The sequence below is a fragment of the Hemicordylus capensis genome, chromosome 1 (genome assembly GCF_027244095.1).
Source record: "Hemicordylus capensis ecotype Gifberg chromosome 1, rHemCap1.1.pri, whole genome shotgun sequence".
Lineage (NCBI taxonomy): Eukaryota > Metazoa > Chordata > Lepidosauria > Squamata > Cordylidae > Hemicordylus > Hemicordylus capensis.
In genome coordinates, this window is record NC_069657.1 from 131420766 (window position 1) to 131435350 (window position 14585).

Sequence of the window (14585 nt, forward strand, 5' to 3'; positions counted from 1 at the left end):
AACCCTCCAAGGACCAATACAGATTCAGTTCTGTTTAGAAGATAATTATTTTGCCTCTTGATGTGTTGAATTTAAAACCTTGGCCCTCTTTTCTCTGATCTCCCTGTAACCAAATGGCGGTTCAGCAATGCAGGTCATACTGGGAATCTGTCATAGCTGAAACAACAGTCCTATCTGAATAAACTTGACTGTCAGAGTTTGGCTTATTAAGTTTAAAATATAATTTCAGGATCATGTGTTCTACTCACAGAGAGTTCTTTTTGTAATGAGACTTAATTTCAGGTAGTGCTATAAACTGTGTACACACTGCCCTCTAGTGTTAGCTCAGTGTGTTATAGATTTTTTATATTATTTAAAGAAAAGGATGTTCTGCGTTGTTTTGGGATACAGTCCTGGTGTTGCTAACGCATTTCACCACTTCACAACAAACTGAATGCTGCATAACTAATGCATTATTAGATTAAATTTAAAATACTAAAGGCTTTCCTTCTCACAACTGTATCTGGCGTCATATCAGTGTGGTCTAAACAAGCACAATGTAACTTTATTAATTCTATTATAATATTATTATTTCTTGTTTACACAGTCAGACAGGTGTAATTGACTGGTTTGTTTTATCCAGACATCGAGTCCTTCCCAAGGACCTGGGTTGGCTGAATTTTATTGTCAATTGTTATAGATATCGTCACAGAATATAGGCTGTTCCCAGTAAAGTTGCTTTTTTAAATTGGCTGATGGTGATTTCTCTGGCCCTTGCGGTGTTGAGGTGCTCTTCAAGTTGTTTTGGAATTGCAGCTATGGTGCCGTTTACTGGGATTATTTGGGTCTTTTTCTGCCACAGCCTTTCAATTTCAATTTGTAGATCTTTGTATTTGGTGGTTTTTTCTATTTCTTTTTCTTCTGTTCTGCTATCCCCTGGTATTGCTATGTCGATTATTTTCACTTGTTTTTCTTTCTTCTCAACTACAGTTATATCTGGTGTATAGTGTGGCAGATGTTGGTCTGTTTGTAGTTGGAAGTCCCACAATATTTTTGCATCTTCTTTTTCTACAACCTTTTCAATTTTATGGTCCCACCAATTTTTGGCTACAGGTAGCTTGTATTTTTTGTAGATGTTGCAGTGTATCATCCCTGCTACCTTGTCATGCCTTTGTTTGTAGTCAGTCTGTGCGATCTTTTTACAACAGCTGATTAGGTGGTCCACGGTTTCATCTGCTTCTTAAGGCGGCACTTGCTGTTTATTGTTGATTTTTCTACTTTTGCTCTTATTGCATTTGTTCTTAGTGCCTGTTCTTGCGCAGCCAGTATTAAATCCTCTGTTTCTTTCTTCAAGTTGCCATTCTTAAGCCATTGCCAGGTCTTGGTGATGTCTGATTTTCCACTTATATTGTGCAAATATTGACCATGCAGTGGCTTATTTTTCCATTTTTCTGCTTGGTTCTTGACTTGTTCTTTCTTGTAGGCCTGCTTTGTTTCATTGGTGTTGAATAGTTTCGCGTTATTGACCATTTGAAGTGCATCTTCTTCACTGTCCTTGAGATATTCTTCAAGGCCTCGTTTCTCCTCCTCTACTGTTTGATGGACTTGCAGCATTCCTCTTCCACCTGAGCTGCAAGGGAGGTATAGCCTATCGTCATCACTGTGAGGGTGCAGAGCATGATGGATGGTCATGATTTTCCTGGTCTTACGATCTAGCGTCTCTAGCTCTGCCTGGGTCCAGTCTATTATTCCTGCAGTGTATCTGATAACAGGTATAGCCCAGGTGTTTATGGCTTGTATGGTGTTCCCACCATTGAGTTTGGACTTTAGGATTTTTCTAACTTTCCTGATGTATTCACTTCCAATTTTCCTTTTAACTTCAGTGTGTGCAATGTTATCAGCCTGGAGAATGCCCAAGTATTTGTAAGGTTCTTTCTCTTCCAGATTCTTGATGTTGCTTCCATTAGGCAGTTCTATTCCTTCTGTTTTTGTTATTTTTCCTCTGTTCATTATTAATGCAGCACACTTGTCTAGTCCAAACTCCATTGCTATATCGCTACTGAATATGCAGACAGTGTTTAGCAGTGATTCAATTTCTGACTGGGACTTTCCATACAGCTTCAGATCGTCCATGTACAGCAGATGGTTTATTTTACTGGATGTTTTAGATGTTTGGTATCCGAGGCCTGTTTTGTCTAGTATTTGTGAAAGTGGGGTCATGGCGATTACAAACAACAGAGGGGATAGTGAGTCCCCTTGGAAAATGCCTCTTCTAATGCTAACCTGTGCAAGTGTCTCACCATTGATTGTTAACTGTGTACTCCACATGCTCATTGCTTTTTAAATAAATATCTGAATGTTTTTGCTGACACCAGTTGTTTCTAAACATTTTAGTATCCATGTGTGAGGCAATGAATCGAAGGCTTTCTTGTAGTCAGTCCATGCAACACTTAGATTTGTTTTTCTTCTCTTGCAGTTTTCTAAAATCATTTTGTCAATCAGCAGCTGGTCTTTTGTGCCTCTGGTGTTCGGGCAATTTCCTTTCTGTTCAAATGGAAGCTGTTTGTTAGTTAATAAGTGTTGCATCACTTCATCTGCTATTATTCTAGTTAATAATTTGAATGTGGTTGGCAGGCAGGTTATCGGTCTATAATTACTTGGAACTGCACCTTTTGCTGGGTCTTTCATGATGAGATGAGTTTTCCCAGTTGTTAGCCATTGTTCAATATCACCTCCTTGCAAAATGTGATTGAACTGTTTTGATAGTTGTTTATGAAGGCTTGTTAGGTGTTTAAGCCAAAAGCCATGCAATTCATCGTCGCCTGGAGCAGTCCAATTTTTAATTTTCTTTGCTCTTTCACTTATTAATTCTGGTGTTCTTATTAGCTCTTGCATTTGTTGGTTACATTATTTGACCTCTTTCATCCAGCCTGCTTCCCCTGTGATGCATGCTTCCTTTGGTAACGCACAACCATGTTATTCTGCTGTACTAATACAGTACCTCAGCTAGGATGCTTCCAGATATCGATTTCCTCCAGCAATTGCAGTGCTTTTAAAACTGACCATTAGAACATGGCAATATACTAGAAACTCACTGCTCAGACATGAACTGTGCCAATCCCCATGTCTATTTCTGCTTGTTCAAACTTCCCTAGGTAGATTAGCTCAGTGGGGACAGCAACCATCATGCAAAACAAATCATATTACAGAATCTGTCCATCCCCAATAATAAGTGGCTGACAGTGCCCCCAAGGATTCAAGACCAGGGCATGCATGTTGCTGCTGAGACACTGAATGGTCCGTGCTCTTCCTAAGGGGCTCATCCTCACTACTGCATCATTGCTTCCATTGTTCCCGATGGGAAGCATGAAGGAGGAGAGCTGGTCTGGTGGCAGCGAGCATTAATTCTCCCCTTTGCTAAGCAGGGTCTACTATAGGTTGCATTTGAATGGGAGACCACATGTGTAGTCCCTCGGAAGAACTGGTATGCTGTCTGGGGGTGCTTCTGAATCCAAACCTCTCCCTGGTATCTCAGGTTGAGGTGGTGGCCAGAGATGCTTTCTATCAGCTTTGGCTGATACGCCAGCTGCAGCCATTTCTTGAGATGAATGACCTCAGAATGGTGGTACATATGCTGGTAACCTCAAGACAGGACTTTTGCAATGCACTCTGTGTTGGGTGGTCTTTGTATGTAGTCTAGAAACTGGTGCAGTTGGTACAGAATAAAGTGACCAGGTTGGTCTCTGAGTCATCTAGGAGAGACCATAATACTCCTGTGTTGAAAGAGCTACAATGGCTGCCGATATGTTTCCAGGCAAAATACAAGGTGCTGGTTATTACCTATAAAGCCCTAAACAGCTTAGGCCCTGGGTATTTAAGAGAACGTCTTTTTCACCATGAGCCCCACCTCCTGTTGAGATCATCTAGCGAGGTTCACCTGCAGTTGCTGCCAACTTGTTTTGCAACTACTCGGGAACGGGCCTTCTCCATTGTTGCCCCTGGTCTTTGGAATGTGCTCCCTGTTGAGATAAGAGCCTCCCCATCTCTGGCAACTTTTAAAAAGTCACTGAAGACATATTTGTTCACCCAGGCTTTTAATTAGATTTATAGTTTTAAAAATTGTAATACAGGGTTTTAAATAATTTTAATGTTAATGATTTTAATGTTTATATAATTTTAATTGTAAACCACCCAGAGATGCAAGTTTTGGGCAGTAAAGAAATATGTTAGTTAAATGAATGAATGAATAAATGAGAATGTGTGAGCATTTAAGATATTCCCCTCAGGGGATAGGGCCGCTCTGGGAAGAGCATCTGCATGCTTGTATGCAGAAGGTTCCAAGTTCCCTCCCTGGCATCTCCAAGATAGGGCTAAGAGCAGTTCCTGCCTGCAACCTTGGAGAAGCCGCTGCCACTCTGTGCAAACAATACTGAGATAGATGGACCAATGGTCTGACTCAGTATATGACAGCTTCCTATATTCCTATGAAGTTGTTCAATAAAGAAATCCAAAGGTACAACTGTTGCAAAATGCTAAAGATTTATTAATCATTGTAACTGTTCTTTAGAAACAAAAACAGAAAAAAGGTGAAGAAATCCCCCATCCAGGCATCAGTTCAAAAGAAAATAGCTCCCAACATCTATTTTTCATGGAACAAATAAATAGTAATGGTACAACATTAAAAAATAATTCATCATCCTAGAACAGAATTTATATTATTTATTACTGTGGTTTACAAAAGTTCTTTATATGACTGTTTGGCAAATATATATATCTATATATCTATATCCATTCTGTAAACAGTTATAATTCCCCCCTCACTCCAAAGTCCAAATCTTCATTCAATAACTATGCTGACAATAGCATGTAAACAGGGAGTCTTCTTCAGCAGCAGCATACTTCTTGGGGTATTTCTTTTACACGAGAATACATCTGCAAATAATCTCCTAGTATTATAGCCCCACAACCTTTGAAAGACTGAAGTATGTAGAAGGAGGAATTCAAAAAGAAAATTATGGATAGGACATTTACTACTGTGTGGTATTTGAATAAACAACCTTGCCAAATGAAGCTCAAGTGAAATTGAATGGGTCTTTACTAAAAGCTATTTTGCTCGAAAACAAAATAATGACTGGCCTGTGCCAACTGGTTGGGGAAGCTCTTGTGCCTGTGTAGAAATGTTACTGTCTAGTTAATATTGGAGCCATCACATCACGAGAGGAAAATCCAAGCCAAGTGCTTTTATATTGCAATCCTTTATTATTTAATCCAAGGCCCTCTTTCCGCAAGTTATCTGTAACTGGATAGTGTATTCTTGCTCAAGCCTAGCCCTAAGAAAGGTCATTTAAAGTAAGCTTCAGAATTTTGTTCTGTTTGACACCCAAAAAGAAAAGATATTTCTGCTGAGAGTAGATTTGGAATTAAAAGGGGGAGGGGGAATTCATCTGTATGTTCCAAGATGCTGCCTTTTCTATTTAAAACAAGATTTATTTTAATTTATTATCTGTTCATTCTTGATTTTGAACATTTTAAAAAACAAACTTTAGGCTTCGGTTTGCTGCTGCTGTTCATTCACTTGCTATTCTTCCTGCTGCTGCTCCTGCTGTTGGGAGGGGGGAGTAGGCGGGAGAACACATGGGTTGCCCACACAACCGCACTGGTCCACAGAGATGTAAGAATAATTGATAGTGGAGCCATCAGGACATGTTAGGACCACTTGCTTCTTGCTGGTCTTGATTTCCTTACAGCACTGGCATTCATGATTGATCATGTTATTCTCATAAGAATACCTGAGGGGTCACAAAGAGAAAATAAAAAACGGTTTAGAATGGTTACTACAAAATCAAGTCTACCACTCACACTCACTTTCTTCAAATCTCGGTCTTGAATGGAAGCAACCAGTTTGACTTTTTTTTAAAAAAAAACAATAGTATGGTTGAAGCTGTGAGTATGTTTTGACACTTCAGTAGCACAACACTGGTGTAGAATGTAGTGTTCTGAGAATTCCAGTTTCTAGTCCTTGTGATCATGAAAATATGTTTGGAAGTGTGTGGGTTATGTCTGCTGAAATGTCAGAAGCCGGAGTGGTGACTGAAAATTTCCACTAGTTTATAGTTTAGGAGAGGAGAGCTGGTCTTGTGGTAGCAAGCATGACTTGTCCCCATAGCTAAGCAGGGTCTGCCCTGGTTGCATATGAATGGGAGACTTGATGTGTGAGCACTGCAAGATATTCCCCCCAGGGGATGAAGCCGCTCTGGGAAGAGCAGAAGGTTCCAAGTTCCCTCCCTGGCTTCTCCAAGATAGGGCTGAGAGAGATTCCTGCCTGCAACCTTGGAGAAGCCTCTGCCAGGCTGTGAAGACAATACTGAGCTAGATAGACCAATGGTCTGACTCAGTATATGGCAGTTTCCTATGTTCCTATGTTCCTATAGTAAGACTTCAATGCCTTGCATCGTCCCATGTCCCTCTCTATGACTAGCAAAATCAGAATACATTATGCAAAATGAGATAAACTATGCACATTTGAATAATCTATGTAGGTTGTGGAATCTAGCTTTTCTTGCTGTAGAATTTTATTAATGATTTTAGAGCACAGTATTCACAGGCTTGACTGGGATGTGGCAAGGTTGGAAGCAGCCCTGGTGGAGGATTTAAGAATGGCTGGTTCCTCCTGCCTTCCCACTTGCTGCCTTCTTTGCCATCAGCCAGCTGGCCAACTGCCACCCCCATTGCTACTACCACTCATTATACTGGCAGCTTTTGTTGCCACCACACCTATGCATTGGCATGGCCTGCTGACATCCCTGAGCCGGCATGATGTGCAGTGACAAAATCAGGCTGTGTCGGTACATAGGCACAGCTGGGGTGAAGGTGGCCGGGTGGGCAGTGGTGGCAGTGAAGGCTGCCAGAACTGCAGGTGGTGGAACGTCTGATGTGGGCGGAGGTGTGCAAGGGAGGTGGCTGGTGGCCCCTAGGCTGTGGGCAGTGGGCATTGTTTCTATGACAATGCTGAAGTGGGAATTCAAAGACCACATTGGATTATTTAATGAGAGGCAAAATGTTCTTTCCTAATCTTCTTCAGCAATGGCTAACTATGTCAGGAAGAAGCATGATCCACTTTGGAGGGCCAAAAACCTAGTGTTGTGATCCAGCAAAGTGGTCCATATATTCAAATAGAAATTATCTACTATAGTTATGGAAAGAGAAAATGTTCTCTATGCTAGTAGAGTGCCACTGGGAAACAATGCAGGTTTGGGATTCTGGCTAATGGTCTTAAATTACAGAATGGTACTGTAAATTTGGGTCCTTGAAGAGGTTCAGGTGTGTGGAAGACAGGCAAGTGACAGGAATGCTTCAGGGTGCTTTATCCTGTTTTAGGGTAAGGGGTTAAACTAGATAACCTTTGGAATACCTTTCAACTACATATTCTGGAAGCACAAATATGCTGGAATCTGATATTGGATAAATCCAACATTATATTGGGTTCTATTTATATAAAGGTAAAGTGTGCCATCAAGTCGATTTCGACTCCTGGCGCCCACAGAGCCCTGTGGTTTTCTTTTGGTTGAATACAGGAGGGGTTTACCACTATCTCCTCCCATGCAGTATGAGATGATGCCTTTCAGCATCTTCCTATATCACTGCTGCCCGATATAGTACCAGCGGGGATTCGAACCGGCAACCTTCTGCTTGTTAGTCAAGCATATCTCCACTGCACCATTATGTGTCTGTTTATATAGTATGACTCTATTATCTTTGCAGTTTTTTTGGGCATACAACTACAGAGATGTTAAGTCAATTGCCTAAAGTCAACTGTCAAACCAGCACATCAATGAATTGCTCTGCTCCCACAACATAGTCCCCCACCATCATGCTAGTCTCAAATTTAACTGAAGGACTACTGGACTACTACTAGGTGCCAGTCATTAGAAACAAATAGGACTAAAGAGCCCATGAACGAAAGTCATGTACAAGGGAAACGAGTACTAATTTTGCCTCTACTTACTTGGAAGAACTTTCACAGCTGCCTTTACAGTATGTGAGCTGTACAGGTGAAGAAGCTTCACAGCCATTGTGTCTGATGACTTCTGATATATTATCTGGCTTGCAGTCTGGTACTATCACTATGAGCGGTAAAACAGAAACAAAACAGCATGATTATGTGATCACAAACATTATTTAATGGGTTGCTGAAGGAGGTGGTGTGTGCGTGTGCGTGTGTGCGCGCGCTTGTATGTATGTATGTGCAGAGTGCCAAGGGGAGGGGAATGGAAAGCCCATTGGTTTTAATTATTATTGTTTTATTATTTATTATTTAGAATAGTTATATACTACTCTTCAGCAAAAAACCATTATCAAAATGGTTTACATGGGAAAAAAGAGCAAGAAGATAGTTCCATGTCTCAAAGTGGTTCACAATCTAAAAACTGAATTATAGTCAGGCATATGCTTGATGTTTATGGATGAAAGAGAGGGAAAGACTACTTTGTTCTCTTTAGAAAAGAACCAGGCATACTTCCTAAGTGCAGTGATGGGACGTTTATTCTGACTGATGTCATTGGTGCTAAAGTTAGCATGTTCAGGAAAGCTGCTGGGCCCTGTCTTACTTGCAGGCCTGTTGATAACAACTAGGGATGTGCAAAACATTCCAACAGCATACTGTTCCAACTCTAAATGGGCTGTTTTGAGTGTTTCAAGCTCGAAACAGAACACCCTTTAAATAAAGGGCCTGTTTTGAGCTCGGAGAAGAACAACCCCCATTTAGATGTTTTAATGTTCTGTAGAATGTTTTAATGTTCTGAGTGACATTTTGTATGCCTGTTTCCACTTGCGGATTGGTTTTCTGGCACTGGCTTCCGATTGGCTTGTGATCCCCTTGCTTCGTTTGTCATCATATAAATCAAGTGTTGTGATGGGCAATTGTGTCCCCATTGGCTGGGGGGAGGGAGGGGGGAACACAAAAGGAGGGAATTTCAAAATGTATTCAAAGGGACTGGGAGGCAGAGAGAGCCCTTATGCCTCTCTTGAAGAGGATACATCAAGAGAGGAGGAAGGTAGCTTTGATTTTATGGTGGGTTTTTTTCTCAGCACTGAGTATAAGATGCTATTGCTGCTATAACTATCTGTTTTTGCTGGAGCTCAGATTGACAAAGGCAGACCTTGGATGCCTGCCTTGAACCTTGCTTAGGTTATGGTTTGTTTTGTTTGTGAGATAGTGTTGTGGTGAAAAATGGACATGATGGGCTCCGTCTTGAGACTAACGTGCATCTGCTCTGCAATCTGCATTGCAAGGTGTACTCCATCAAAATGTGGCTGAAGTTGCCCTAGTTGAGCTTATGGCTTTGCTTGCTGCTAAGTAAGGGTGCTGCTGTGGCAGCTGTTGCAATGCTAGGAAGTAATGTAAGGAGTCATAATTATGTGTGACTAGACTGCCCCACACATCAGGACTACACGACAGGCACCTGAGAATGATGTCAGGCAGGTGACGCCATCAGATGATGGGGATAGAAAGGATTGGGAAGTCAAGCAAGGAGGGGAAGGAGAGGAAGGAGAAAGGGATTGGGCAGTACAGGATGTTAAAACCTGATGTTGTTAAAAACTGCCTGCTTGCCCATTTCTTTTGTGGTGGGGTGATAGTTAGGAACCATCATGCCCTACTACTCAACCCACTTTGGTGTCCCTGGGAGCTACCCATAGGGCATAACGGGGTGTTTCAAATTCCCCATTGTTCTCTATGGCTGAAACACTCAAAAGCTTTTGAGTTGCTCTGTTGAAACAGCCGGCTCAACCACTGTTTTGATAGAACATTTCAGCCATTGTGTGTTTTGTTTCAAGCTTGAAACAGAATGCAAAATCTGTTCCGTGCACATCCCTAATAACAACTGGCAGTAGAGACAGGGATACCTGTGAATATATTTGAGCATGAGAACATATCTTTTCACAGTATTAGTTCAACTGCTCGCACCTATGCTGCTAAGGCACAGTGCTTCATGCATCCTCATTGTTCATCCTCTTTGTTCATCTTCATGTTATTTCCTCACTGCCTGCCCAAATGTGGCCAATAAGGTCAAAGGAATGTTTAATGCTTTATACTATTTTTGTATATGACTTACCGGGTGCGTTACATGATTTGCAGCAGCCATCTTTAGTTGTTATGATATATTCCTTAAAAAATAGAAAGTGATTTAGAATTGATTTACAAATGCCCAAACTATCACTTTTTCTGTTAGTAAACACTTTTTTTTTTTTTTTTTGGCTAGCGAGAGATCTACACTGGAGTCAGGATTCTTCAGCAGGACTGCACAAAGATCACCCAGTGCCCAGGGTAAAACATAGGTTTTTTTTACCCTGCTCCCCAGTAGATAACAATAGGTCTTGGGGCCTCAGTCTTGTAGAGCCCTAAGGCAGTGTGTGCCAAGATAAAACAACAACAACAATTTATATACTGCTTTTCAACAAACGTTTCCAAAGCAGTTTACATAGAGAAATAATAAATAAACAAATAAAAGATAGGAGTTCTTTTTTGCAGAGAGATGGAACCCAGAAACCAGCCAGATTTTCTAGAAGTCAACTTGGAAAAAGGGAGAGATGCAGACCGGAGTGGGGGGAAAAGATCCTGCTGACATGATCCTAAATTTACTCATGAGCAGCCAATTGGACTAACTTGCCCCATTAATTTCAGTGGAGCTACTCATGGGTAATATAGTTTGGATGTCAGCCCCTGTTCTTGCTGGAGTGTTCTGTCTCTTCCAGCCCTCCCCTGCAGTCTACCAGCAGGCAGTTCCTTGAGAAACACCAAGCTTCAATGCCAGGCTCAGCCCTTCCATGAGGTGAGGTGATGCAGTCACCTCAGGCCCACCCCACCCCACCTATCTGTATGGCTGCTGTCACTTCTCCTCTCATTCAACCCCCCTCTCCGTTTTCTCTATCCATTTTTCCTCCCCACCCTCACAATTGCCTGCCAGCAGCAGACCCACTGCTACTGTTCCTTGCCTCCTCCTCCTGAGTACTGAAGGGAGTGGAGAGCAAGTTCTGTCACCAGGGTCTTGGGTGGGCTGCACCAGTTCAGGTGCCAGGAGGGCTTGAGCTGGCCCTGTTCAAGTGTACCTGGAAATTAGCTTCTGACTTGGCTGGAGTTTTGTACCCCTTCATAAATATATAATGATAATTCCAAACTACGTAAGTAGCCTTGCTGGATCAGGCGCAAGGCCTATCTAATCCAGCATCCTGTTTCACACAGTGGCCCACCAATGCCTCTGAGAAGCCCACAGGCGAGGGCATGCCCTCTCTTCTACTGTTGATCCCCTGCAACTGGTATTGAGAGGCATCTTGCCTCTGAGGCTGGAGGTGGCCTACAACCACCAGACTTGTAGCCATTGATAGACCTGTTCTCCTAGCTAATCAATCAATCCCAAGTATGATTCACCCAGCATTTAAAATAAAAACTGATCTCACTTAACAATCTAAGAACAGCCCTGCTGGATCAGGCCCAAGGCCCATCTAGTCCGGCATCCTGTTTCACACAGCGGCCCACCAGATGCCACTGGAAGCCACAGGCAAGAGTTGAGGGCATGCCCCCTCTCTTGCTGTTACTCTCCTGCAACTGGTACTCAGAGGCATCCTGCCTTTGAAGCTGGAGGTGGCCTATAGCCCTCAGACTAGTAGCCGTTGATAGACCTCTCCTCCATGAAGTTATCCAAACCCCTCTTAAAGCCATCCAGGTTGTTGGCTGTCTCCACATCTTGTGGCAGTGAATTCCACAAGTTGATTATGCATTGTTTGAAAAAGTACTTGGTATCTAATTAGTCAGACAACAAGATGTACATTTGTTTGGGTAAACTTACAGGTGGGCAGTCAGGTGGGTATAGTTCAGAACAAGTTTTCTTGACAGTGACAAGAACAAACTGATCTTCAACAGCATCACACTGGTAGTAGGAACAGTTGTTTCCTGGAAGATGCCAGGTCTTTCCAGGCTGAAAACAGTTACAGTTGTAATCATATTGTTAGAAACTGACATCTGTTTGTGTTAAAGGACTTTAATCATATCACTAAGACAGTTTGGTTAAAGTGAAAAGGTGAGGGAAATATTTGAAAGATAAGTATAGAAAGTATTGTGGAGAACTTTTGAACAGTTAGAAATAGAGTTATCACAATATTCGCTGCATAGTTCTTTGTATTAAGAAAATGGGCGTGAGACGGTTCTTCTGCCTACATTTTCTAACGTTCCTAACTATAATGCACTTGCTGGTCTCCACTCAGTTCTTCTGAACTACCAACTACCATACTATAAAAGAGTATGTCTTTTGTTTTTGCCATCAGTATTCATTATTGTGCATTTCATGTCAGACAGAGGAAACAAACATGGCATTGAAATTGAGATCATTTCTTCTTTGCTTCTTGCTCTCCTTCTCAAAATCACATACCGGCCCTCACATATGTATTCTCCTTGCCTCCCCCCACTCACTCTATCTCTTGACAGTTTGCATTGAGAGACATATCTTAGACATTGTCAAATAATACAATTTCATGGGCTTCATAAACACAAGGATTTAGCCTTGTTAAGCTTTAGTTTACTTAGGAGCATACGTGTTGAGATCGAATTCTGCCCTCCAGCACATAAGAAGTTAGCCCACAGAGAGCAGTAGGCTCTGTGTTAGCATATCTGAAGGCAGAACCTGAGGACATGTGGCACCTGCATCATCTTTTTAACTTTTATTTGTGGCATGGGATGGGCCACAACAGTGTGGTTCAACCACTTGGAAAGTTTAAACTGCAAGGCTGGGATCTCTGGGATTTTAAGTTGCAGGGCTGGGGAGGACCTCCATTTGAGAATCTGTGAAGTCCCTGCCCATCAGAATAGGCAATACAGGGCTGGATGGACCAATGGTCTGATAAGGTAGCTTCATATGTTTATTTATTATTTATTCAGCACCATTAGTGCACACTGTGCTTTTCAGAATGACATAAACAAAGCACAGACCAGTTGCTGCCCCCAAGAAGTTTATATTCTAGACAATGAATGAAAGAAGGTGAAGGTTGAGAGGCAAGGATGGATGAATACAAGCATTCGTGCAGGACTATTATTTGTAGCTTCAGTTAAAACCTATACACTCTTGTGATCTGTAGTCTCTTTCCTAGTAAATGTCCATTCTAGCAAGATACATGAGTATGATAAAACATGAAGGAAGCAAGCATGAAGGCTGATGGTATTCACAAAACATCAGATGTTAGTTACCTGGATAACATGGACACCACTGGGTTCCAGTTTCAGAACACAAGCTGTTTGGATGCATTCACCACAACAATGTCCAGATTTTTCCTTGTAAGCATAGCCCTGTGATTGAGAAAATGCATAAGGCCATTCATAAGGTCATTTCCCCCTTTTATTGGAAAGCAAAATAAGTGGGTGGCTGGATGGCTGAAAAGCTGGGAAATTTCAAAAATGGTATGAAACTTACTGCTGTGCAATTTGTGTCACATGTTTCTGGCACACAGTTCACCTTGTGTGATTTAATTTCTGGATCTTCTTCGACAGAGCATTTGCATTTTTCACAGAGGCTTTTTGGAATGATATCTCCAGGCTAAAGAAGGATGAAGGAGAAATGGGGGAAAAATTCAACCCAATTCTACAAAATCAGAAATTACTATTCCAAATTATCTGATAATGCAGCTCCATTAAGGTGATTTATTTATTTATTTTGTATACCACCCCGAACCTACATCCCTGGGCAATTTACAACATAAAACAAATTCAAATTAAGACAAACATTAAAACAATTAAAAACCACAATTCTAGTGAAAAACTTGGGTGAACAAATGCACCTTTAAAGAATTTTTAAAAGCTGTCAGAGATGAGGAGGCTATTATTTCAACAGGGAGCACGTTCCAAAGTCTCAGGGTGGTAACAGAGAAGGTCTGTCCCTGAATAGCTACCAGATGAGCCAGTGGCAACCCCAGATGGAGCTCTCTGGATGATCTCAATCAGGGGCGGAGCCATCATTGAGGGAATGGGTTCAAAGAACCTGGGCCGCTGCCAATCAGGGGCTGTGCCTGACACCCCAGCCACATCCCCTGTGTCTGACATCAGATGCAGGAGGCACGGCTTTGCTTGCAAATGGGGCTGCACCATTTGGGAGCAAATATCAGCCAGTGCCATGTTCATAGCACAGCCAGGAATGCTCTCCCTGCCTTTAAATGAAGGCTTCCACCAGCTGGCTTCCTCCACCACTGATCTCAATGGGCAATGGGGCACATAATGAAGAAGAAATTCTCTCAGATATAATCATTCCAGAGTACTGGAATTCAAAATGAGAGTTGTCATCAAAATTTTGCCTAAAGAGCAATCCAAAGTGAATTTTAGGGATTCCTGTGCCAAAACATATGAAGAAGTCAAAAGAGTTTTGGTAAGACAACAACATGTCCTAGGGAGGAGTTCAGCACATCCCTAACTTATCCCCAGGTTTTGCAAAAAATGAAAACCAAAGTTTCCTTCTCAGGCAAAACATCTGAGGAATTCTGAGGATAGCCCAAAGAGTTTTGATAAAATTAGAAAATGTTTCATTGGTAGAAGGTGGCGGTGGAGAGCTGCAGAAACCTTAGTCCAAATA

General features: G+C 41.8%; 1 protein-coding gene across 1 annotated transcript in view; it reads right to left on the reverse strand.

Moving 5' to 3' along the window:
• Window positions 1–5557: 5557 nt before the first annotated feature.
• The window catches only part of LOC128323965 (mucin-5AC-like), a 70662-nt gene continuing 61634 nt past the window's right edge, over window positions 5558–14585 (reverse strand). The window contains exons 44-49 of the mRNA XM_053248022.1: window positions 13437–13559; window positions 13214–13312; window positions 11823–11951; window positions 10092–10143; window positions 7985–8102; window positions 5558–5768 (exon numbers count right to left, since the gene is read on the reverse strand). Of these exons, the coding sequence (XP_053103997.1) occupies window positions 5558–5768; window positions 7985–8102; window positions 10092–10143; window positions 11823–11951; window positions 13214–13312; window positions 13437–13559 (732 nt within the window). The remainder of the gene's footprint in view (window positions 5769–7984; window positions 8103–10091; window positions 10144–11822; window positions 11952–13213; window positions 13313–13436; window positions 13560–14585) is intronic.